We start from the raw sequence: 26,477 nt of genomic DNA, 5'->3' as shown, positions 1-26,477 counted from the left end.
CCCGCCACAGACTCCGTTCCCTAGCCATCGACTCCATCCGCTTCACTGGCCACTGTCTGAGGCTGAACCAGGCCATTCACAACCTCAGCATTCTATCTGACCCTGGGCTGAGCTTAGAATCATAGAATCATAGAAGTTTACAACATGGAAACAGGCCCTTCGGCCCAACATGTCCATGTCGCCCAGTTTATACCACTAAGCTAGTCCCAATTGCCTGCACTTGGCTCATATCCCTCTATACCCATCTTACCCATGTAACTGTCCAAATGCTTTTTAAAAGACAAAATTGTACCCGCCTCTACTACTGCCTCTGGCAGCTCGTTCCAGACACTCACCACCCTTTGAGTGAAAAAATTGCCCCTCTGGACCCTTTTGTATCTCTCCCCTCTCACCTTAAACCTATGCCCCCTCGTTATAGACTCCCCGACCTTTGGGAAAAGATTTTGACTATCAACCTTATCTATGCCCCTCATTATTTTATAGACTTCTATAAGATCACCCCGAAACCTCCTACTCTCCAGGGAAAAAAGTCTCTGACTCCATCACCAAGAACTCCTACTTCCACCTCCGTAATATCTCCCGTCTCCACCCCTGCCTTAGCTCATTGGTTACTGAAACCCTCATACATGCCTTTGTTACCTCCAGATTCGACTATTCCAATGCTCTCCTGGCCAGCCTCCCATCTCCCACCCTCTGCAAACTTCAACTCATCCAAAACTCTGCTATCTGTATCCCATCACCCCTGTGCTCACTGACCTACATTGGCTCCCGGTCTGGGAACGCCTTGATTTTAAAATTCTCATTCTTGTTTTCAAATCCCTCCTTGGCCTGGCCCCTCCCTATCTCTGTAACCTCCTTCAGCCCTACAACCCTCCTAGATCTCTGCACTCCTCCAATTCTGGCCATTTGCACATTCCTGATTTCCTTCACTCCACCGGAGCGGAGCTACAGGCGGGAGCGGACCTAGGAGAGAGCGCGGGACTCGGAGACTACTAAAGGCTCGAGGGCCTACCTGCAGAGAGGCAATCGGTGAAAAAAACAAGGATTGACGTCACAGGACAGCGGGTAGGTGATTGGCGAGTCGATAAAGGGAGCAGCGGAGGCCTGAGGTGAGTAATTAAACTCACCTACGTGAGTCTTTTTCCCCAGCGGGGAAGGAGCTTCGCGGCTTTTTCAAAGGCAGGGGGCGGGGCCAATTCATTGGTACCCGTATATAGGTGGAGCGGTTGCTAAACCCGAGACACTACACTAGTAGTGACTCCCACCCTCCCACCTCCTCTAACCTTTTGGGGGGTAGAGGGAATATAAAGGGTCGGTTCGTTTTTATATTTTGTTTTCAGCGACTTAACTCCTGGACCTAAGATAAATAAGAAGCAAAAAGTAATCCAAAGTGGGACGTCACCAAGGAAGAGGTAAGTGATTGGTTGGTGAGTATTTTCCTGCTGAATTTGTCTAAGGTTAGAGTTTGTGGATTCTTGGGTCCCTGTTGTGTAGTGGGGGACTGCAGTTCAGCAAGGGCCCTTGAGTATACCTTTTAATTGAAGTGAAATTGGTGGGATTCATTTAATTTGAATTAATTAGTTAAAGGGTAAGTCATGTCAGGACAGCCCAGCCTCGTGTTATGCTCTTCCTGCTCTATGTGGGAAATCAGGGATCCTTCCGGTGTCCCTGACGACCATGTGTGCGGGAAATGTATCCAGCTGCAGCTACTGACAAACCGCATTGCGGCACTGGAGCTGCGGATGGATTCATTATGGAGCATTCGCGATGCTGAAAACGTCGTGGATAGCACGTTTAGTGAGATGGTCACACCGCAGGTAAAGGTTGTACAGGCAGGAAGTAAGTGGGTGACCTCCAGGCAGAGTAAGAGGAGCAGGCAGGCAGTGCAGGGGTCCTCTGTGGCCGTCCCCCTCTCAAACAAATATACCGTTTTGGATATTGTTGAGGGGGATGACTTATCAGGGGAAGGCAGCAGCAGCCAACTTCCTGGCACCAGGGGTAGCTCTTCTGCACAGGCTGGGAGGAAAAAGAGTGGAAGAGCTATAGAGGTAGGGGATTCTATCGTAAGGGGAACAGACAGGCGTTTCAGTGGCCGTAAACGTGACTCCAGGATGGTTTGTTGCCTCCCTGGTGCCAGGGTCATGGATGTCACTGAGCGGCTTCAGGGCATTCTCAAGGGGGAGGGTGAGCAGGCAGAGGTCGTGGTCCACATTGGGACCAACGACATAGGTAGGAAGGGAGATGAGGTCCTGCATCAAGAATTTAGGGAGCTAGGTAGCAGATTAAAGAGCAGGACCTCAACGGTTGTAATCTCTGGATTACTCCCAGTGCCACGGGCTAGTGAGTATAGAAATAGGAGGATAGAACAGATGAATGCGTGGCTAAAGAGTTGGTGCAGGAGGGAGGGTTTCAGTTTCCTGGATCACTGGGCCTGCTTCTGGGGAAGGTGGGACTTGTACAAGTCGGACGGGTTGCATCTGAACCAGAGCGGGACAAATATCCTTGCGGGGAGGTTTGCTAGCACTGTTGGGGGGGGTTTAAACTAACTTGGCAGGGGGATGGGATACAGAGTGGAGCTACAATAGGGGGTGATGTGCAGCCAAATATTGAGAAAAAAAACAAGTCAGCTTGGAAGACAGGGCAAATATGTAAGAGCAAGGCTGGATGGAATCTATTTTAATGCAAGGAGTCTTGCAAATAAGGTGGATGAACTGAAGGTGTTGATAAACACATGGGAGTATGACATTGTTGCTGTCACAGAGACATGGTTGAGGGAGGGGCAAGACTGGCAGCTCAATATTCCGGGGTACAGAATCTTCAGGCGAGACAGAGGGGGAGGTATAAGAGGGGGGGTCGCAATATTAATTAAAGAATCAATTACTGCCATAAGGAGAGATGATATATTAGCAGTTTCCTCAAATGAGGCCATATGGGTGGAGCTTAAAAACAAAAAGGGGGCAAGCACTTTGATGGGAGTGTACTATAGACCCCCAAACAGTCAGGGGGAGATAGAGGAACAGATATGTAGGCAAATCTCAGAAAATTGTGCAAATAATAGGGTAATAATAGTGGGGGATTTCAACTTCCCCAATATTAACTGGGATACTCAGAGTGTAAAATGCTTAGAGGGTACAAAATTCTTAACGTGCATCCAGGAGAGCTTTTTGAGCCAGCATGTAGAAAGTCCTACAAGAGAGGGGCGGTACTGGACCTAATTCTAGGGAATGTGGCCGGCCAAGTGGAAGAAGTGCTAGTAGGTGAGCACTTTGGTGACAGTGACCATAATTCAGTGAGATTTAAGGTGGTCATGGAAAAGGACAGGGAGGGGCCGGAAATAAAGGTTCTAAATTGGGGGAAGGCCGATTTTAATAGGATAAGGCAGGATCTGGCCAAAATGGACTGGGATCAGCTGCTTGTAGGAAAATCCGCATCGGAGCAATGGGAGTCTTTCAGAAGGGAGATTGAGACCATACAATGGCAACATGTTCCCGTAAAGGTCAAGGGTGGTTCCAAGAACTCCAGGGAACCTTGGATGTCAGGGGATATACGAGAATGGATTAGGAAAAAAAGGAGGGCTTTTGGCAGATACAAAAGGCTAAGGACGGAGGAAGCCCAAGAGGAGTACAAAAAGTGCAGGGGGGTACTTAAAAAGGAAATTAGGAGATCAAGGAGGGGCCATGAAAAAACTCTGGCGAGCAAAATAAAGGAAAATCCTAAGATGTTTTATAAGTATATTAAGGGTAAGAGGATAACTAGGGAAAAAATAGGGCCCATTAGGGACAAAAATGGCAATCTGTGTGTGGAGCCGGAAGATGTAGGAGGGGTTCTAAATGAATTTTTTGCATCTGTTTTCACTATGGAGAAGGACGACGTAGACATAGAAATATGACAGGGGGACTGTGATATACTCGAACATATTAACATCGAGCAGGAGGAGGTATTGGCGGTTTTAGCAGGCCTAAAAATGGATAAATCCCCAGGCCCGGACGAAATGTATCCCAGGCTACTGTGTGAGGCAAAGGAGGAGATTGCGGGGGCTCTAACACATATATTCAGAACCTCTCTGGCCACAGGGAATGTGCCAGAGGACTGGAGAACCGCTAATGTAGTACCATTATTCAAGAAGGGGAGTAGGGAAAAATCGGGGAACTACAGGCCAGTGAGCCTAACATCAGTGGTAGGAAAATTATTGGAAAAAATTCTGAAGGACAAAATTAGTCTCCAATTGGAGAAGCAAGGATTAATCAGGGATAGTCAACATGGCTTTGTCAAGGGAAGATCATGTCTGACTAATTTGATTGAATTTTTTGAGGGGGTGACTAGGCGTGTGGATGAGGGTAACGCAGTGGATGTGGTATACATGGATTTCAGTAAGGCCTTCGATAAAGTCCCGCACAGGAGACTGGTCAAGAAGGTACGGGCCCATGGAGTCCAGGGTGCCTTGGCACTTTGGATACAAAACTGGCTTAGTGGCAGAAGGCAGAGGGTGATGGTCGAAGGTTGTTTTTGTGACTGGAAGCCTGTGGCCAGTGGGGTACCACAGGGATCTGTGCTGGGGCCCTTGCTGTTTGTGGTCTACGTTAACGACTTGGATATGAATGTAAAAGGTATGATCAGTAAGTTCGCTGATGATACAAAAATTGGTAGGGTGGTAAATAGCGAGGAGGATAGCCTCAGTCTGCAGGACGATATAGATGGGTTGGTCAGATGGGCGGAACAGTGGCAAATGGAATTTAACCCGGAAAAGTGCGAGGTGATGCACTTTGGAGGGACTAACAAGGCAAGGGAATACGCAATGAATGGGAAGACCCTAGGCAAGACAGAGGGTCAGAGGTATCTTGGTGTGCAAGTTCACAGATCCCTGAAGGCGGCAGAACAGGTAGATAAGGTGGTAAAGAAGGCATATGGGATACTTGCCTTTATTAGCCAAGGCATAGAATATAAGAGCAAGGAGGTTATGATGGAGCTGTATAAAACACTGGTTAGGCCACAGCTGGAGTACTGTGTGCAGTTCTGGTCGCCGCACTACAGGAAGGATGTGATCGCTTTGGAGAGGGTGCAGAGGAGATTCACCAGGATGTTACCAGGGCTGGAGCGCTTCAGCTATGAAGAGAGACTGGGAAGATTGGGTTTGTTTTCCTTGGAGCAGAGGAGGCTGAGGGGGGACATGATTGAGGTGTACAAAATTATGAGGGGCACAGATAGGATGGATACTAAGGAGCTTTTTCCCTCCGTTGAGGGTTCTATAACAAGGGGGCATAGATTCAAGGTAAAAGGCGGGAGGTTTAGAGGGGATTTGAGAAAGAACTTTTTCACCCAGAGGGTGGTTGGAGTCTGGAACTCACTGCCTGGGAGGGTTGTAGAGGCAGGAACCCTCACAACATTCAAGAAGCATTTGGATGAGCACATGAAATGCCATAGCATACAAGGCTACGGACCAAATGCTGGAATATGGGATTAGATTAGACTGGGCTTGATGGCCGGCGCGGACACGATGGGCCGAAGGGCCTCTATCCGTGCTGTATAACTCTATGACTCTATGACTCTATGACCGTTGCAGCTGTGCCTTCAGCTCCCTCGGCCCAAAGTTCTGGAATTCCCTCCCTAAACTTCTCCGCCTCTCTACTTCTCTCTCCTCCTTTAAGATGCTCCTTAAAACCTACCTCTTTGACCAAGCTTTTGATCACCTGTCATAATATCTCTTTATGTGGCTCAATTTTGTTTGATTTTGTTTGATAAGTGCCTGTGAAGTGCCCTGGGACGTTTTAGTACATTAAAGGCACTATATAAATGCAAGTTGTTGTTGTTGTTGATGGCAGTAATATAAAATTTATGCAGAGCTTGGTGTAATGAAAGCACATATTGGGAATAATAGTGAGTATCTCCAATTTGTCCGTTCATTGCTTCTGGGAGCACTAATATAACCTTGGGGTACAGAGGACAGTTAGAAGTCAGTTGAACTCGGTTTTCAGTTTATCATATAATCTGAACAAAGAACTAGTTAAAGTGTCACCACCCTTTAATGACAAAACTGTTCGACAAACCATGTGTTTCATTTGTTTATAAGCACACAATGAAATTATATTAATTATATTTATGTGTATCATTGTTATAATTGTACATAACATTATGGCGATGAAAAAGGCCCAAGCCTCTTCCCTCTCCCCAAACAAAAGTTTTGCCAAACAGTTCTTCTTGGCAGGACAGTGCCCTTAATATTCCAATTCTTCATGTCGACTTACACCTACCTCTCGTCTTCAGTTAGAACATTGTAGACTGAAGCCTGCTGTTCAATGATGTCCTGTTCTATCTCCACCAATCTGTTCCGAAAACCCTGCAGAGATTTTTTCATGGTCTCAATTTCTCGTATGGCATGCTGGGAATTTAAAAGGGGAAACAGTCTGATGAACATTATTGTAACTATAACTTACAGAAATGGAATGGTGAATGAACTGTACTTAACTGGATCAACCAGTAGAATGGCAAATAAACCCAAAGCTCAGCTGTATCACCTACCCCTGTTGGATCTCATGACAGTCATGCTTTTGTTCAAGTTTTTTTTTACCTTTTGCCTGTTAATGCATTCCGTGGTCTCAGCAAACTTGTGACCCATCGGCACCAAGTTCAAATTCCTGAAGGCCGATTGCACTCTGCAATTCCATGCAACTATCTATTTCCAATGTAAGCAGCGGCCTTTAATACACGGTTAATTTAATGTTTCAGCAATGCCAGTACAAAGCTTCGTATGTTGGGAACTCTCCACTTGCCTGGATGAGTGCAGCTCCAACAGCACTCAAGAAGCTCAATACCATCCAGGACAAAGCAGCCCGCTTGATTGGCACCCCATCTACCACCCTAAACATTCACTCCCTTCACCACTGGCGCACCATGGCTGCAGTGTGTACCATCCACAGGATGCACTGCAGCAACTTGCCATGGCTTCTTCAACAGCACCTCCCAAACCCGCGACCTTTACCACCTAGAAGGACAAGAACAGCAGGCACATGGGAACAGCACCACCTGCACGTTCCCCTCCAAGTCACACACCATCCCGACTTGGAAATATATCGCCGTTCCTTCATCGTCGCTGGGTCAAAATCCTGGAATCGGGCCCTCTGTCTTCCGTGGCCAAACTCTCATCGCATAATGCTTTGTGCCAACAGCATTAAGTCATAAAATGTACTACTACAAATTTGAATCATAAATGTGACTAAAATGCAAACTAATTCTGTGGTGTTTTAGTTCATTGCATTGCAATTTTAAGACAGGAATTCATTTCAAAATTGTATTTCCTGGTCTCTGAATTACCTTCAAAAAACATGTGATCTACTGATGAGAGTTGCCACTTTCATGGGGTTTGTGCAGGCTGGGAACAGACACATGCAGTGTTTCCTCACTCAATCCCAGCTCCCAGCAGCACACAGGTTCAGTGGAACAGCAGTGAGTTGTAGGAACTGCGACTGAGTGACAAAATATTGTGTCTCAGTGCCGAGCCTCAGAAATGGTACAAAGATGGTTCTCTGACAGGGAAGGGAACTACCAGGAAAAGATTTATAAATTATTTTATTTTTTAAATTAGTTCGAGATATTTTTGGTATTTCAGGACTGCGTCACGATTTAAAATCGTATGTGCCAATCTACCAAACCAGGAAAAGCTAGCAAACAACTTCATAACAAAACTGACACCCAGGAAAAACTGACCAAAAAACAATATGCAACTGAAAAGCAGCCCTGTATAAAGGCCCCTGATCAAGGCCACTGCTTCAAGACGACTGAATATGTATATTGTTCATTATATTGGAATTCAGGATTTTTATGAGTGCCTGCTTTTCTGTGAAGACTAAAACCCAATAGACTCACAATGGAAGCAAAAAGCTGCAGATGTTGGAAATCTGAAAGAAAAACAGAAAGTGTTGGAAATACCCAGCAGATTAGACAGCATCTTTGGAGGGAATGGTCGAGTTAATGTTTCAGGTGAAAAATGAAGGCTCTGTAAACTTGTCTGTTCTCTGCACAGGGGCTGACTGATCTGCTGTGTGTTTCCATCATTTTCTGCTTTTGTCCCAGTAGCCTCCTGTATGGCATATGAAAAGAGATGGTCACAATCGGAGCGCTGTGGCACATGAACTCACCATGACTTAAGCTGCAGTTATACCCAATATTGCATTAGTCATATTAAAAAGAAAGTACACCAGTGCAATTTCATTCTGCTGAGAATTTTGCAACTAAATTTACATATTCTATTCAATCTGCCAGTATTTCCAGTTCAATGCTGATAATGCAAATAAAATGGGTATCAATTCAGCAACCAACACAGCAAAATAGCAAGGTTATACTTAAATACCAAATGAATCAATGCTCTTGCCAGTCTCAGCGTGTTGGTTCTTCTTCGGAGCAATGTTGGGCTGAATGGCCTGTTTCTTTGCTGTAAATTCTATGCAATTCTATGTAATATCTGCAGGGCAATGAGCAGCAGATGGCAGTCAGGCTCAGTGATCCGGCTGTCATTATTGCTGTCATATCCTGTGATAGCACGGGCCGTGGATTTTTTTTTAATAGGTAGGAACTCCAGGGCAAGGTGAAGAGAGGAAATGGAGCTCAATGCCCATGGTCAGCCACTTGAAAACAATGACACAACGGGGTAGATCTTGACATTATCGCACAATGTTAAACGGGTGGTAGCGAGTCAGCAGACCGTTTTACACCTCTCCCGATTTTTGAAACTAATGGAAATAAAAATCGGGAGAGATGTAAAACAGGCTGGCGATTCATTATCACACGTTCTACGCTATCGAACAAAGTCAAGATCTACCCCAACTCCTTATATTGTGGTGCACAATTAAGTTCTAGGGATAAAAGAGTTACTGGAGTTACTTATATAGACAACTATGTTTCTACTTCATTTAAAATGTTCTCATGCACAAGAACATGCCAGATCTTGGAGAGATCATTTCATGGATTCGGAGTTGGAATTCATTGTAATGCAAGTTTTAAAGATTAACAGATTTTATCTGGAATTATAGTATATCCAACAAGATTAATCCATGAGCTCAAATCAATTGAATTGAAGTTGCCTTTCCACCTGCCTCTGGTCAGCAGTTTGTAGAACAGTTTCACAAGACCTTGTGCGAAAGGTCCCTTTGGCGCATGTACGATTTTAGCATGTGCACTCGAGGTTTTAAAGTCTCAAGGATCTGTGAGTAGCCACTAATATAATTATTAACAAAATTATGAAGCGATGGTTATCCCCATATTATTATACGGACCTGAGTGTTGGAACATGAGAAAAGTTGACGAGCAAAAGATGCTAACAGCAGAAATTAGTTGTTTGAGAGGAGAACTAGGAATGTCCAGGATACAAAGAATCAAGAATGATATAATAAGAACATGGCTTGGACAAGAAACCTTATACAGAAGATCCTGAAAGACAAATGTGACGGTTTGGACATGCTTCAAGAATGGAAACAGCCAGAAAACCTTTCATGGCCCTGCATACAGAGGTACATGGAACAAGAAGCCAAGAAACACCAAGGAAGCACTGGATAAACAATGTCAATAGTGACTTGTCACAGAAAGGGGTACAAATGGCTGAAGCGGCCAGGCTAGTTCAGAACTGATAACAGTGGAGTAAATTCATTCGGCCTCCTCATCGCTGCTGAGCTGATGGATGAGAATTTAATATTAATAGTAGTGCGTAGCCATTGTAAAAGCTGACTGTTCATGCAACTTTTAAAATGATATATTAATTTGCTTAAACATCAAAAGCTTTAGACCAGAAGCTTTTAATGTTTTGCTAACCTTTTAAATTTTGGTAAAGTAAGGTTAATGATTTACACTTGATCAGGGTGATTTCACATGAAGGATAGAACTACAATATAATTACCTGGCATAATTCTTGGAACCTGGTTTGCTAAAGGACATGTACAAAGGGACCAGATATTTTGTAAGTGTGGGTAGTTCTAGATAGTGAACATCAGTAATAATTAGAGGGTAGCACAGAAGGGAATAATGCCTACCATCATCCCTACCTAATGCCTTCATCAATCCCAGGATCTGTTGTCTCCAACAGCTCACAACACTGGCCTCCTGAACTCTACCCTGTACAAACTCCAACTCATCGAGAACTCTGATCCCAATCTATTGCAAGTACCGCTCACCCAACTCTCTGCCCTCCCTGACCATCCCCTAAAACATTAATTTCAAAATCTTATCCTCATCTATAAATCCCTCTACGGACACGGACTGGGGCGGTTCAAGAAGGCGGCTCACCACCACCTTCTCAAGGGCAATTAGGGATGGGCAATAAATGCCGGCCTCGCCAGCGACGTCCACATCCCATGAACGAATAAAAAAAAAAATCCGGCCTCTAACCTCCTCCAGCCCTATATCTCAGTTTACTCCCTCTGGACTAAGATGCAATCCCTCTCCCTGCTGCACTGTTGGTGATAGAATTTTCAGCCAGCATAGCCTTGTTCTCTGGAAATCTCCTCCTAAACCCTCTTACATACTACATCTCTTCCCATCCTCAAAAGCCTCCTGAATTTTTCCTCTGTGACTTTGCCTTCAGCTCTTTTCCCAATTTTTCCTTTGTATCTGATTTTCCCATTCTCTTCTGAAGCACCTTTGGATGTTTTGCTACCTTAAAAGTGCTATATGAATGTTAGTTGCGTTGAGTAGAATCTTTCAGAAAAAGTAGTGGGGGTAATTTATTTTTAGCTAGTTACAAATTATAATCCTTTTCAATGAGGAGGGTTCAAAGTCATGTTTTGTGGCTATTTTGGACACCGTATGGCACAATTTATAGAGCTATATTTCATGTACTAGCAAATTCATGGAATTAATTGCTCCAGTTTTGCCTTAAAATAGCCTTCTATTTCCATAAATTTAGGTATTGATTTTGAAACCTTATTAATTCTTCAATAGAGGCGACATTAAAAAATAATATCCTATGAACTGAGTCCTTTACAGAGAGCAGAGAAAAGTTCTACTCTTGATTTGCAAGTTTTCCAGAATTTGCAATGTCTTTCCAGCCACTACTTACAGGCTTGAGCACATGACATCTTCGACCACTATGTAGTGATGCTGTTCAGCCTCTTCCAGCAGACACACATTTGGAAAATAAAGGGATAGTTATCTAACCAGATAGTAATTGCAGCTATTTCAACAATTGGAGAATTTCACAGGTACTCTCAGGTGAAGCGCAGTTACTCAGAGTCAGTTTGATTAAAACACATCTACAGCTTTTCTTTATAAAAAAGGGGCCAGACTGAGGTTTCTTAAAGAAAATTCTAGTTCTGGTCATAAAAGCAAATGAGATTTTGGGTTTTATATATGGAAGAATATATATATATATATATGAATATAAAAAGGAAGGAAGTGATATTGGATTTGTACAAGATATTGGTTAGGGCACAGTTGGAATAGTTCTGTGTGTAGTTCTGGGCACTTCACGCAAGGAAATTAGAGCCATGAGAAAATGGACAGAAAAAGTTTATTAAATGATGCCAGGAATACGAAGATAGAATTATAAAGAAAAATTGGGGCTTTTTTCACCAGAACAGAGCATTTTAAAGGGAAGTATCATCTAATTTCAAAATTGTAAAAGTTTTGAGGGAAAGAAGAATCAAAGATTTTTATACTGTGGGTGAATCAGTATCGTTGGGCCATAAATTCAAGGACAACACCAAATTGGGGGGTATAGTTAATACTGAGGAGGACTGCGACAAAACACAGGAAGCCATCAATAAACTTACAGAATGGGCGTGCAATTGGCAAATGAATTTCAATATAGTTAAGTGTGAGGTGATACATTTTGGTAGGAAGAATGAGGCCACATAATCCTTGGACAGTAAGAGTCTAAATGGGGTAGAGGAGCAGAGGGATCTGGGAGTACAGATACACAAATCACTAAAAGTAGCAACGCAGGTTAATGAGGCCATAAAAAAAAGCAAACAAAGCACTTGGGGATCATTTTTAGAGGGGTAGAATTGAAAAGCAGGGAAGTTATGTTAAACTTGTACAGAACCTTGGTTAGACCACACTTGAAGTACTGTGAACAGCTCTGGTCTCCATATTATAAAAAGGATAGAGAGGCACTGGAGAAGGTGCAAATCGCACAAAGTCAAAATCTACCCCATTGTGATTTGCTGCCGGAGGGGTTCAATTTTCTTTCAGAAGTCCCAGAGATCGTGGAAATCCCGGTATCTGAGTAATATAAGTCATGCTGCAATTCACTTGCCCTAATCAGATGGTGGACCCATATTGTACAACTTTGTCCTGCAGGTTAACAGAATGGCAACCCACGCCAGTGGAAAATCAATATATTGAAAGCTTGAAAAAAGAAGCCCCTTAAAACAAAAGTTTTGTCAGTGACTTTATTCTCAATGGGTCACAATTGGCTGTTTGTGGCACAGTTGTGTCTGGCAATAGAAAGTTCTTTTCTCTGGTGATTAGTCAAATAGAATATTAAGGATGGATGGGTCACATCATTAATAGAGTCTCAGGGGTGGGAGAATGGGGCTAAGTTGACTAATTAACAAGTTTCACAAATAGCAGCTTGTTGACCAACTTGTCAAAAAGGATTGTTAAATTAGAAACTGACTGAACAGATGAGACTGGGACAATGATGAGCTCTGAAAGGTGATGACAAGCAGCTTTAGCCAGCTAGAAACAAGTAGGAGGTGTGTGACATCTCTTTTGATGCCTATTCCACCATTCAATTAGTTCATGGCTGATCTGTATCTTAACTCCATTTACCCACCTTGGTTCCCTTTCCCTTAATACCCTTACCAAACAAAAATCAGTTTTGAAATTTTCAATTGATCTAGCCTCAAAAGCTTTTAGGGGAAGAGTGCTCCAGATTTCCGCTATCCTTTGTGTGAAGAACTGCTTCCTGACATCACCCCTGAAATGGCCTAGCTCTAATTTTAAGGTTATGCCCCCTTGGTCTGGAGTCCCCCACCTGATGAAATAGTTTCTCTCTATCTACCCGATCAAATCCTTTAATCATCTTAAACACCTCAATTAGATCACCCCTTAATCTTCTATACTCATGGGAATACAAGCCTGGTCTATGAAACCGTCTTCATAATTTAACCCTTTTAGCCCCGGTATCATTCCAGTGAATCTGCACTGCACCCCCTCCAAAGCCAATATATCCTTCCTGAGGTGCGGTGCCCAGAACTAAACGCAATACTCCAGATGTGGTCTAACAGAGCTTTATGTAACTGTATCATAATTTCTACTCCTCTGTATTCCAGCCCCCTTGAGATAAAGGCCAACATTCCATTAGCATTTTTAATTATTTTTTGTACTTGTCAACTAGCTTTTAATGATTTCTGTACTTCGACCCCTAAATCTCTTTGCTCCTCCACAGTTCCGAGCTTCTCACCATTTAGAAAACACTCTGATCTGTTTTTCTTAAGTTCAAAGTGGATGACCTTGCACTTTCCCACATTGAACTCCATCTGCCACAATTTTGCAGACTCACTTAATCTTTCCCTTTGCAACTTTCTGCTCCCATCTACATTACTTACTGTGCCACCTAACTTAAGTGTCATCAGCAAACTGACATACGGCTGTCTATTCCTTCATCCAACGGGGTTTGTCACACAATATCATTCTGCGAGGTGGCAAGTGGATTTGTTCCTTCCATGTCCGGGCCACAAACCTTCCCTGGTGATTCTGCAAGGAGTCAGCTTCCCAACCAATTCAGAAAGTGCAGTAGTGCTACAAAACCAATACTAACAAAAAATGTAGCGTGACTTTCATTAAAAAGTATTTCAAAAACTGCCATCTTGGTTTCATCCATCAGCGCCTGACTCATGAATCCCAGTATTAATCCCAGACATGTGTGTGTTTTGGCCAGGACAGTCACAATCAATCGATTATAATTTACCGTCGGCTAGAAATGAATATTAGTAGGGGAATGATCAATGCCTTTCCAAGACATTCTTCTATCTGCAAGTGCAGCGGAATCCATAACTGGTTGACTTCTCCATTAAAATAAAGAAACATGATAGGATCTTGTTGAGCATTCACCCGCTACTATCACTAAGTAACATTTCTATCCAGTCTCATAGCTTCAAAACAAAATCACATTATTTTGTGACTTTTTTTCACCCTCAGGAGCCCGTGTACTCCTGAAGGTCTATCTTCCGATTGTCTGCTCCCAGCATGGAGCCTCAACCTCTAGGGAGTATATATTGTGAAATTATGTGTTCTTGCAGCCCATGATGTTCCATCAATTTATTTTTAATAGAGAACAAATCATGGGCTGCATGCAAGTGACGTTCTGATACACACTCCCAGCAGGCGAGGTTCCATAGTGGGAGCATGCAGTCAGAAAATTTATGTTCTGTAGTGAAAAAAGAGCGTTTGTTTAACTCTGCAGCTTTTAATCCCTCACCCACAAAATCATCAGCAATTCTATTCACGAAATAACGCATCTAATCATTCCAACCACAAATATTCTCAAACACATAGTTAAGATTTTAAAAAGCTACAGCCCAAGAATTAAAATATAACATTTACAATACAGGTTACCATAGAAACAAAGTACATAATTCAAGAAGCCTGCATGGGTTGATCTAAAGATTTATTCCATATGTACATTTGTTTTAAATACATAGATGTGGGGGCAATTCATTACACTAGAAGTACGTTAGCTTGTGAGCTCAGTCAGACTAAATTACTACAAAATATAAACCCCATTTTCGAAAATAAACTACAGATTATGCAGCATAGAATTTTAAATAACTGCTTCACACCCCTGTGGTTACAGAATTGATTCCCAGCACTGACTGAAGCTTGAATCTACCCACCACCTGCTTCATGAATTTCATATCAGTCATCCAGGTTGAGAGATGGGTTGCCTCTCGACGTGTCTCCTCTTGGTGGTGAGAAAGTGGTAGCACATTTTGGCTGAGAACCAAATGGCCATAATGCCGAGATTTAAGCACAGGGACGAGGTAGGATAAATGGACACATTACATATAAAACCCTATCGTTCATGCTGCCTGCACTGGTCATTACAGTCTGCACATTCAAATATTGCAGGATATGCCCATATGTTTAAACAACAACGTCACAGTATAGATGTGTTGAAATATTCTGGAGGATTGAAACTTAAATTAGCTCTAGCTTGACTAATTCAGGCTTGGGCTAACTAAACTTTACATTCCTAACCAGAAAAGGAAACTAATTTGTTAGTCTTTAATCTAAGAAACATTTATTGAGGCCGTATAGATGCACCTTTGATTGGTTCAGTAGGTCAGGAGTGCTCATTACTCACACAGTTAGATCTGAAACGGTTTCCTTACTGCAATTCTTACCTTGTGCCAGCTAAAGTTAGGAGATAAATGTTCTTGAAATTCTGACGCTCCATCTGTGTTAAATAAGACCTGTAAAAGCAATAGGGTTAATGCTTGAATGTGCTGATTAGAACTGGACAAAACACCTCTACTGATACAATCTCACTACCATAAATCTTTAAAGTATAATCTGTATTATTTGATACACTTTCAAAATCCTTCCAAAATTAATGATATTTCTTACAATTATATCCTTATATGGAACAATATAGTATCATACAGTATCATATAGTTACATTCTACCCTAGTTTCTACTGACAGGATTAACAGTAGGATCAAAATTATGAGGGTAAATTTTACAGTTTAGCATTCCTGGCTCAGAGCTTCCTATAATGGGAGCATGTATTGGGATTTTGGGCACTAAGGTCACCATGTCCGATTTGCGCCTGCCTGATCATCCGCCATTAATTGGCTGAAAATGATACAATTATTATAAAACACTATTCCATGTTATTGTTTTATAAGTGAGGTAAAGTCATAGAATCATAGAAGGTTACAGCACGGAAGGAGGCCATTCGGCCCATCAAGTCCGCGCCGACTCTATATATGAGCAATCCAGCTAGTCCCACTGCCCTGTCCTATCCCCGTAGCCCTGCACATTTTTCTGTTTCAAGTACTCACCCAGTTCCCTTTTGAAGGCCATGATTGAACTGCCTCCACCACTCCCTTGGGCAGTGCATTCCAGATCATAACCACTCGCTGTGTAAAAAAGTTTTTCCTCATATCACCTTTGGTTCTTTTGCCAATCACCTTAAAATTTATGTCCTCTGGTTCTTGACCCTTCTGCCAATGGGAACAGTTTCTCTCGATCTACTCTGTCTAGACCCTTCATGGTTTTGAACACCTAGTCTATGGTGTTGAACTTCCTCTATGTGCTGTCTTAGTGCACTGGTTAACATGTTAGCCTTGTGCATTGTGTCTTTGTGCAACATCATAAAGCTTTTTTAGTGCAATATGTTAACCAGTGCACTAAAAATAGTGCACAGAGCAAATTTCAGCCTCTAAAGGTCTGTAAGCATTCAGCCAATGGTGAGCTGCTTATGGCCTCTCTGGACGGCTGGTTGTCAATCATGGATAATAACCGGGATATTATGATGGTGCTACCCAGTCTTACCTGACATATGATGGTGCCTGGGATTGCCACCAGTCCGGTTTTGGCCTGCTTCTGAGCTGGGTGTCGGAAATTTTTTAAAGCCATATATTCTGCTTTTATCAATGTGTTACAAATGCATTTTTGTGTGCTATTTATAATGCACTACTAAATGGGTGGGAGTGCATAGATTTGAAGCAGCTAGTTTCACCGAATGTGATTTCAGTAGAATTAAAAAAACACACAGCTCTAAAGAAGTAGGCAAAAGAACTTCATTGCAATGCGTTGCACATCAGTGTACTATCATGCAGTGTGATTGTATCCCATACATGACTGCTGAAGGCCTGAGACAGTGTTTAGGGTGGGATACGATTCACTGATTTCTATGAAGCGTAGGGGTAGTCTTGTCAGGTTCGTGCTCGCTGGTTCTCCAGGATATGCTCCCATCCAGTGAGGCTTGAAGCAGGAAGCAGAGCTTCACAAAATTACCCTTTGTGTGCCTAGTACTTGATTCAAACTTGATGATGAGGGGGATTCAGGCCTTCGTCTGAAGACAGTTAAATTAGAGGCATGAAGCTTCCGGTTACACTATGTCAGGTAAGACTGGGTGTGCATCATTACTACAACGAGCTTCCGGTATGTTTTCTATTTGGTTTTAGGAGCATTAAGAGAATTTTTCAGATTTATTAATGCTAGCCACCACCTTCCATGTAAAAATCGGCCACATTTGGTAAAATTAAGCAGAAAATGCAGAGGAGAATTGAAAAAGGAAATAAGAGGGGCAAAGAGAATGTGTGAGAAAAGATTAGTGGGTAACATAAAAGGGAACACAAGTCTTTTAATAACATATAAAGAGTTAATGGAGAATCAAAGCAAGGGTGGGGCTGATTAGGGACCAAAAAGGAAATCTTCTTGTGGAGGCAGAGGGCATGGCTGAGGTACTAAATGAATACTTTGCATCTGTCTTCACAAAAGAGGATGCTGCCAATTTTACAGTAAAAGAGAAGGAGTTAGAGAAATTGGATAGGATGAAAATAGACAAAGAGGAGGTACTTAAAATGTTGGCAGCGCTCAAGGTAGAAAAGTCACCCGGACCAGATGGGATGCATCCTAAGTTACAGAGGGAAGTAAGGGTGGAAATAGCAGAGGCTCTGGCCACAATCTTTCAATCCTCCTTGGAAATGGGAGTGGTGCCAGAGGACTGGAGGGTTGCAAATGTTACATCCCTGTTCAAAAATTGGGAGAGGGATAAACCCGGTAATTACAGGTCAGTCAGGCTAACGTCAATGGCGGGAAACTTTTAGAGACCATAATCCGGGACAAAATTAATTAATTGTCACTTGGAAAAACATGGGTTAATAAATGACAGCCAACACAGATTTGTTAAAGGCAAACCAAGTCTGACAAACTTGATTGAGTACTTTGATGAAGTAATGGAGAGGGTTGATGAGGGTAGTGCGGTTGATGTTGTGTACATGGACTTTCAAATAGCATTTGATAAACTACCACATAATAGACTTGTTAGCAAAATTGAAGCCTATAGGATTAAAGGGGCAGTGGCAGCATGGATATGAAATTTCCTGGGAGACAGAAAGCAGAGAGTAGTGGTGAACAGTTTTTGACTGGAGGGAAGTATACAGTGGTGTCTCCCAGGTGTTGGTATTAGGTCCACTGCTCTTTTTGATATATATCAACGACCTGGACTTGGGTATAAAGGGCATAATTTTAGAGTTTGCAGATGACACAAAACTTGGAAATGTAATAAACAGTGAGGACGATAGTAACAGGCTTCAGGACGACATAGACAGACTGGTGAAATGGGCAGACGCATGGCAGATGAAATTTAACGCAGAGAAGTGTGAAGTGATATATTTTGGAAGGAAGAATGAGGTGAGGCAATATAAACTAAATGGTACAATTTTAAAGAGGGTGCAGGAACATACACAAATCTTTAACAGTTGCTAAGGCTGTTAAAAAAAATAAAGTATCCTTGGCTTCATAAGTAGAGGCATTGAGTACAAAAGCAAGGACATTATTCTAAACCTTTATAAATCACTGGTTAGGCCTCAACTGGTGCATTGTGTCCAATTCTGGGCATTGCACTTTAGGAAGGATGTCAAGGCCTTGGAGAGGTTGCAGAGGAGATTTACCAGAATGATACTAGGGATGAGGGACTTCAGTTATGTGGAGAGACTAGAGAAGCTCAGATTGTTCTCCTCAGAGCAAAGAAGGTTAAGGGGAGATTTGATAGAGGTGTTCAAAATTATGAGGGGTTTTGATAGAGTAAATAAGGAGAAACTGTTTCCATTGGCAGAGGACACAGATTTAAGATAATTGGCAAAAGAACCAGAGGGGAGATAAGGAGAATTTTGTTTACACAGTGAGTTGTTATGATCTGGAATGCACTGCTTGAAAGGGTGGAGGAAGCAGATTCAATGCTAACTTTCAAAAGGGAATTGGTATGTACTTGAAAAGGAATTTTTTTAGGGCTACAGGGAATGAGCAGATGAGTGGGACTAATTGGATAGCTCTTTCAAAGAGCTGGCACAGGCGTGATGGGCCGAATGACCTCCTTCTGTGCTGTAAGATTCTATGATTAGCTGCTAGGAAAAAATCTGAATAGAAATCTGGCCAATCCCAACCGCTCTGATAATGCCGGTTTCACACTTCCCGAGTGCCTTAACAGCCACTTAACTAGTATATGCAGCACCTACTGATATGAGACCAGCTGCAGAGGGCACAATTCCAGGGCTACTATGTCTTGGCTGCTGGAAAGCTTGATTCACAGACGGGTCTCTGCGTGAATTTGTAGATGTGGTCCTGGAAAGGAGGGAGGCTACTTTGGGGGCTATGGGAGCTAATACGACCAAGCCCAAGCTCCTGCCATGCCAGAATCAACACTGTGTCTAAAAGCCCTTCCCCCTCTCCCACCCCAGACCATGGATGAGGTCAAGAAGATGTTTAATCACCTCTGCAAAAGTTAAGTCAATAGTTTTCAACAACAATAAGAACTTGCATTTATGTTGCGCCTTTAATGTAGAAAAACATCCCAAAGTGCTTTATAGAAGTGTAACATAAAGCAAACCTAAAAGGGCAGCTGTGGATTGTGAGGACATCTCCGGCATCTGCTTGTAATGTAAGTACCTTGTTGCTAATATGACATCAGCATAATTTGATATGACACAAAATTAATTTTGAAACGATTGACGAATAGAGGCAGACCCCATGTACAAAGGAAATGTGACTTCCAATACAGATAGGAGGCTCTTGGCTATGGAGCAGCAGGTGCTTTATGGGAAAAGTGCATCTAGCTCTACTGCCATTCGTTTCAAGCAGGGCCAGATGTACGAGTTGGCACAGGAAGGCGTGATTGGTACATATTGTTGTGAGATTTGCAAATATCACCTCTAATAGGTAAGAGTGACCTCTGTGTGCCTTTCTTTGTCAGTACGGTTTGTTAAAATTGAACATGTTTTATGCCTGACACTAGGGGATGTGTGTACCGACAGAGGTGCCATGTGTTGGCATAATACATCTGGCACATCGTGGCAGTAAAGACATTTGTGCAGCATGTAATCTCCATTCTACTGTGTAGTCTCTTCACAGGTAAAAGAACCAGAACTACAGTAATTGGCACAAAACAGGAGCAAGAGAAGCAACAGAAGGAGCAGTGTCCTCCTCATAAAATTTTGATCACTGTATCACCTACTCCATAGGATAGGGTTCTACAGCAGGGTTTACTCACTGAACAACACTATTGGGAAGTATTCAGAGAGCCCTGCCCATTCCAGTCGCAGTGTGCCCCTATGAGTAGAGGATACTGGACCACGTACTTGCTGTGTCCACTCTATTTGGTTCTATGTAGCAAGCTCCGGGAGCGCTGGAGGAATTTGTGACCAACATCTTAAGCATTCTGAACAGCATGGCAAAAGCAGTTGAGAAAGGCTTCTCCAGCCTAAGGTTGGAAGTGCAGGACATGCCAGCCACTGCAGCATCTTCAGGAAGTGACACCGTAAGCACAGTGTGTGCCTCTCACATGGATACTCATCACTGAAGCTACAGTGACCTTCGCTGATAAAATGCAGGAAGCTTCGAGGGCCGGCTTCAACACATCGGTTGCAAGAAGGAGGGATTGCAACAGCTCAAAACAGGTGCACCATTCCTGCTCCAGCAGACTAGCATCCCTCGTGAAGGTGAGCACTCCTGCAGTTTGGGGCAAGACAGCGAGCAGGTCCTTCCAGCTGGCTCCCATGTTGCTGATTGTCTTGTGGCAACTCCAACAGAAGTAAGGGGAACACTTGAATATAGAGGGGACAGCATCTCCAGAAGTTCTGGCACTGAATCTGGTGCATCACGGTTTCTTTTGGCTTGAGATGGATAGACTTCTGTTTCCCCTGAAGTAGATAGGACATTTCACAAACACCAGCCCCTGGTACATCCTCAGGGATCACAGTAAGTAGCGGGAGATAAGGACCCATACAGTTCAGAGCATAACTGTATATGTGATGAGCACAGCCACGTACACTCACAGAGTAAATTTACCTTCTTGGTCTGTTTGGTGCCACCCATTTCTATTATGTTATACCCTATCCTTTGCACATAAACATACTTTTTCACGCATCTACATATATAGACCATTAAAGGCGTAGGACATAGATCTGCACAGTAATGGATGTTACAGTTAACTAGATATTGCCACTAATTAAAACATCTTCATGCCTACGGATACCAAAGAATATCAGCACATGCACAATCCCTGTCTCCCAGCAGCTACCTGTCAAGCCTGCCCTCTCCATGGAAAGCTCAGTAGCATTAGATTGGCGCAGGATGTATGAATCATGGATACTGAAGAGTTGGGCATCAGTACAGAAACTTAAATTGGGAAGCTCCAGTCCACATGAGAGATGCCATTTGAAGCATTATACACAGCCATTGCCCTTTTACACACATTCTTTCATTGTGCCTAAGCTGCATGCAACAACTTTTTTGTAGGTAGAGGTGGCAGCCGAAGAACGGTTAAGCTGTCCAGGTCGAGGTGCTCCTCTATAGTTAGGGGGTTTCTTAGTGGGGTCAGCAGTCATGGATGCAGAGAATAGCCTAGTCCTCTAACAGCCATCCACCCAGTGCTTCTTCAAATATGCAGGTACTCTGGAATGTCACATAATAAAGACTTCCTGGGCAATAGCCACTGAGATGCATCAGGGATGTTTCTGTGGTCAGATATCACCCGAAAGTTCACTGAGTGCAAATCCTTTCCCTTCATGAAGGGCCATGGGGATGATATGAAGAACCTTGATTCCCACAAGTACCATGAGTGACTCTTTTCACTCGAGGGAACTCTGCCATTGGTGAAAGCTGTGTGCCCCATCCAGCTTATGCCATCGTCCACAGGAAAAATGACGACTGTGTTGCCCCTTACAAACATAAAGGACGACACTTTCCTGATGCGTGTGTGTGTGTGTGTGAGACTGACTGTGTTCACATGCAGGTGTGTGTGTGCACATGCATTTGTGTGTTTGTGCACGTGCGGGTGTGTGTGCATGTGCACGTGTGTGTGTACATGTGTTGGAGGTCGTGATGCAATATTAAAAAGATGGATAGGAGCTAAATGAAACTGCTGTAGACACAAAATCCTATAGAAATTTAAATAAAGCACAAGAACACTTAGCTTACCTATTCAAAAATCTGAGTGTAGAAATCATTGTCAGCAATGTCACCATACGAATGTTTAACGCCCTTGTTCCAAATTCCTGTCTCTTATTTTAACAGAGGCATTAACTCATTTATTTATAGTGCCTCTGTTAACATAGCAGAGAGAGGAATTTGACACATTTGTGCAAGGACAAAGCCGGCAGTAATTTGTAGCCTGAGATTTATACAGCTTTACACGTCTTAGCATCAGAGCACAAAGGAGCAGCTGCCAGCAAAATAGAACCTCTCTTTTTGACTGTTTTCCAAATTTCCAAACAGTATCAGGTCAAATTATTCAATTCCATTAGGATGTCCTGTCAGGCACGGTGAGCCTTTTACTGGGAACAACTGTATTTGAGCAGATCAGCCATGATGTACATTGTGTGCACAGCCACTGCAATAAGAACTAATGAGCCAAACTGTGTTCAAGTCAGCAGGGACACTGAAATATATTACTTTTGTTGAAGCTTTTATTCAAAACATTTAGATTACTGAAATAAAACAGCTTCTAAAACACAAGTTGGCAACCATGTATTAAAGAGAAGCCAGGAATTCACTGCCCAAGGGTTTTGCTGATTTGCTTGAGAGCTCACACACAAATGAGGGGATCTGAGACATAAAGTGCCCGAAAATCCGGGAGCCGTGATCCCAGCGATTACTCCATGATCGTGCCCATCAATACCCTCCAACACTGACCAAGCCGGAGTGAGGGCACCTTATTTGAACTGGGCTAGTGGCCACGTGCACCACTGAGGGTGCACCTGCTCCACGCAGCTTGAAAACCCAATGTCTGCCTCCCATATAGAGGGAATTGCTCAGGCCCCTCCGCCTCCTGAGACCCCAGCCTGTGTAAGGGAGTAATTAAGACATTTTTAACAAACAGAATTGGCCATTCCTGGCCTGCCTAACCTGGACACTGCCGCCCTCCCAGTACATGTGGAGATTGATACACCTCATATTACTGGGCATTGCTGGTATCCGGTACAATGCCGGGTCCCGCCAGCCATGGAAATAGGTACTTTTGGCATAGGGATTTCATGCCCTGGCTCCAGCCCTTACAGAGCCGACCAGAAACTCCCAAAATCAGTGGGGACATAAGAACATAAGAAATAGGAGCAGGAGTAGGCCTCTCGAGCCTGTTCCGCCATTCAATCAGATCATGGCTGATCTTTGACCTCAACTCCACTTTCCTGCCTGATCTCCATATCTCTTGATTCCCCTAGAGTCCAAAAATCTATCCATCTCAGCCTTCAATATATTCAATGACTCAACATTCACAGCCCTCTGGGGTAGAGATTTCCAAAGATTCACAACCCTCTGCGTGAAGAAATTCCTCCTCATCTCAGTCTTGAATGGCCGACCCCTAATCCTGCGACAAAGGGCGGTAGAAGTTTGGAAATCTCTTCCGCAAACGGCAATTGATTCTAGCTCAATTGCTAAATTTAAATGTGAGATGGATCGCTTTTTGGCAACCAAAGGTATTAAGGGATATGGGCCAAAGGCAGGTATATGGAGCTAAATCACAGGTCAGCCATGATCTTGTCAAATGGCGGAGCAGGCACGAGGGGCTGAATGACCTACTCCTGTTCCTATGTTCCTATGTTCCTATGACTATGCTCCCTAGTTCTAGATTCTCTAGCCGGGGGAAACAATCTCTCAGCATCTACCCTGTCAAGCCCCCTCAGATTCTTATTTATTTCAATGAGATCACCTCTCATTCTTCTAAACTCCAGAGAGTATAGGCCCATTCTACTCAACCTCTCTTCATAGGACATCCCTCTCATCCCCACAATTAATCTAGTGAACCTTCATTGCACCGCCTCTAAGGTAAATATATCCTTTCTTAGATAGAATCATAGAATCATCGAAGTTTACAACATGGAAACAGGCCCTTCGGCCCAACATGTCCATGTCGCCCAGTTTATACCACTAAGCTAGTCCCAGTTGCCTGCACTTGGCCCATATCCCTCTATACCCATCTTACCCATGTAACTGTCCAAATGCTTTTTAAAAGACAAAATTGTACCCGACTCTACTACTGCCTCTGGCAGCTCGTTCCAGACACTCACCACCCTTTGAGTGAAAAAATTGCCCCTCCGGACCCTTTTGTATCTCTCCCCTCTCACCTTAAATCTATGTCCCCTCGTTATAGACTCCCCTACCTTTGGGAAAAGATTTTGACTATCTACCTTATCTATGCCCCTCATTATTTTATAGACTTCTATAAGATCACCCCTAAACCTCCTACTCTCCAGGGAAAAAAGTCTCAGTCTATCCAACCTCTCCCTATAAGTCAAACCATCAAATCCCGGTAGCATCCTAGTAAATCTTTTCTGCACTCTTTCTAGTTTAATAATATCCTTTCTATAATAGGGTGACCAGAACTGTACACAGTATTCCAAGTGTGGCCTTACTAATGTCTTGTACAACTTCAACAAGACATCCCAACTCCTGTATTCAATGTTCTGACCAATGAAACCAAGCATGCTGAATGCCTTCTTCACCACCCTATCCACCTGTGACTCCACTTTCAAGGAGCTATGAACCTGTACTCCTAGATCTCTTTGTTCTATAACTCTCCCCAACGCCCTACCATTGACGGAGTAGGTCCTGGCCCGATTCGATCTACCAAAATGCATCACCTCACATTTATCTAAATTAAACTCCATCTGCCATTCATCGGCCCACTGGCCCAATTTATCAAGATCCCGTTGCAATCCTAGGTAACCTTCTTCACTGTCCACAATGCCACCAATCTTGGTGTCATCTGCAAACTTACTAACCATGCCTCCTAAATTCTCATCCAAATCATTAATATAAATAACAAATAACAGCGGACCCAGCACCGATCCCTGAGGCACACCGCTGGTCACAGGCCTCCAGTTTGAAAAACAACCCTCGACAACCACCCTCTGTCTTCTGTCGTCAATCCAATTTTGTATCCAATTGGCTACCTCACCTTGGATCCGGTGAGATCTAACCTTATGTAACAACCTACCATGCGGTACCCTGTCAAAGGCTTTGCTAAAGTCCATGTAGACCACGTCTACTGCACAGCCCTCATCTATCTTCTTGGTTACCCCTTCAAAAAACTCAATCAAATTCGTGAGACATGATTTTCCTCTCACAAAACCATGCTGACTGTTCCTAATCAGTCCCTGCCTCTCCAAATGCCTGTAGATCCTGTCTCTCAGAATACCCTCTAACAACTTACCCACTACAGATGTCAGGCTCTGTAGTTCCCAGGCTTTTCCCTGCCGCCCTTCTTAAACAAAGGCACAACATTTGCTACCCTCCAATCTTCAGGCACCTCACCTGTAGCGGTGGATGATTCAAATATCTCTGCTAGGGGACCCGCAATTTCCTCCCTAACCTCCCATAACGTCCTGGGATACATTTCATCAGGTCCCAGAGATTTATCTACCTTGATGCGCGTTAAGACTTCCAGCACCTCCCTCTCTGTAATATGTACACTCCTCAAGACATCACTATTTATTTCCCCAAGTTCCCTAACATCCATGCCTTTCTCAACCGTAAATACCGATGCGAAATATTCATTTAGGATCTCACCCATCTCTTGTGGTTCCGCACATAAGGAGGCCAAAACTGAAGTCTCACCAAAGCCCTGTACAACTCCAGTAAGACTTCCTTATTCTTGTACTCCAACCCCCTTGCAATAAAGGCCAACATACCATTTGCTTTCTTAATTGCCTGCTGTACCTGCATACTAACTTTGTGTGTTTCTTGTACAAGGACACCAAAGACTCTCTGAACACCAACATTTAATAGTTTCTCACCATTTGAAAAATATTCCGTTTTTCTATTCTTCCTACCAAAGTGAATAACCTCACATTTCCCCACATTATACTCCATCTGCCACCTTCTTGCCCACTCACTTAATCTGTCTATATCCCTTTGCAGACTCTGTGTCCTTCTCACAGCTTGCTTTCCCACCTACCTTTGTATCATCAGCAAACTTGGATACATTACACTGGGTCCCTTCATCCAAGTCATTAATATAGATTGTAAATAGCTGAGGCCCCAGCACTGATCCTTGCGGCACCCCACTAGTTACAGCCTGCCAACCTGAAAATGACCCGTTTATCCCACAAATGGGTCCCTGCTGTTTTCCGGTGGGTTCCACTAGAGTAATGGGAAACCATGAGGAATCTTAGGGCTAATAACCTCAACTTAGCTGATTTAAGCCCAGTTTGCATTTTGGAAAGGATCACTTAAACATGGAGTGATAGACGTTTATAGCACAGAAGGAGGCCATTCGGCCCATCGTAACTGTGCTGGCTCTTTGTTACACCAATTCAAAACTA

At 43.3% G+C, this 26,477-nt stretch overlaps 1 protein-coding gene across 2 annotated transcripts in view; it reads right to left on the bottom strand.

Annotated features, from left to right (window-relative positions):
* The window catches only part of itprid1 (ITPR interacting domain containing 1), a 145,063-nt gene that overhangs the window by 33,281 nt on the left and 85,305 nt on the right, over positions 1-26,477 (bottom strand). For both annotated transcript variants that reach the window (XM_067981380.1, XM_067981381.1), the window contains exons 13-14: positions 15,333-15,401; positions 6,249-6,376 (exon numbers count right to left, since the gene is read on the bottom strand). In XM_067981380.1, the coding sequence (XP_067837481.1) occupies positions 6,249-6,376; positions 15,333-15,401 (197 nt within the window). The remainder of the gene's footprint in view (positions 1-6,248; positions 6,377-15,332; positions 15,402-26,477) is intronic.

The sequence above is a fragment of the Heptranchias perlo genome, chromosome 3 (assembly GCF_035084215.1).
Source record: "Heptranchias perlo isolate sHepPer1 chromosome 3, sHepPer1.hap1, whole genome shotgun sequence".
In the NCBI taxonomy this organism is placed as follows: Eukaryota; Metazoa; Chordata; class Chondrichthyes; order Hexanchiformes; family Hexanchidae; genus Heptranchias; species Heptranchias perlo.
The sequence above is the reverse complement of the archived record's forward strand: the minus strand, read 5'-3'. Positions and strand labels throughout refer to the sequence as shown.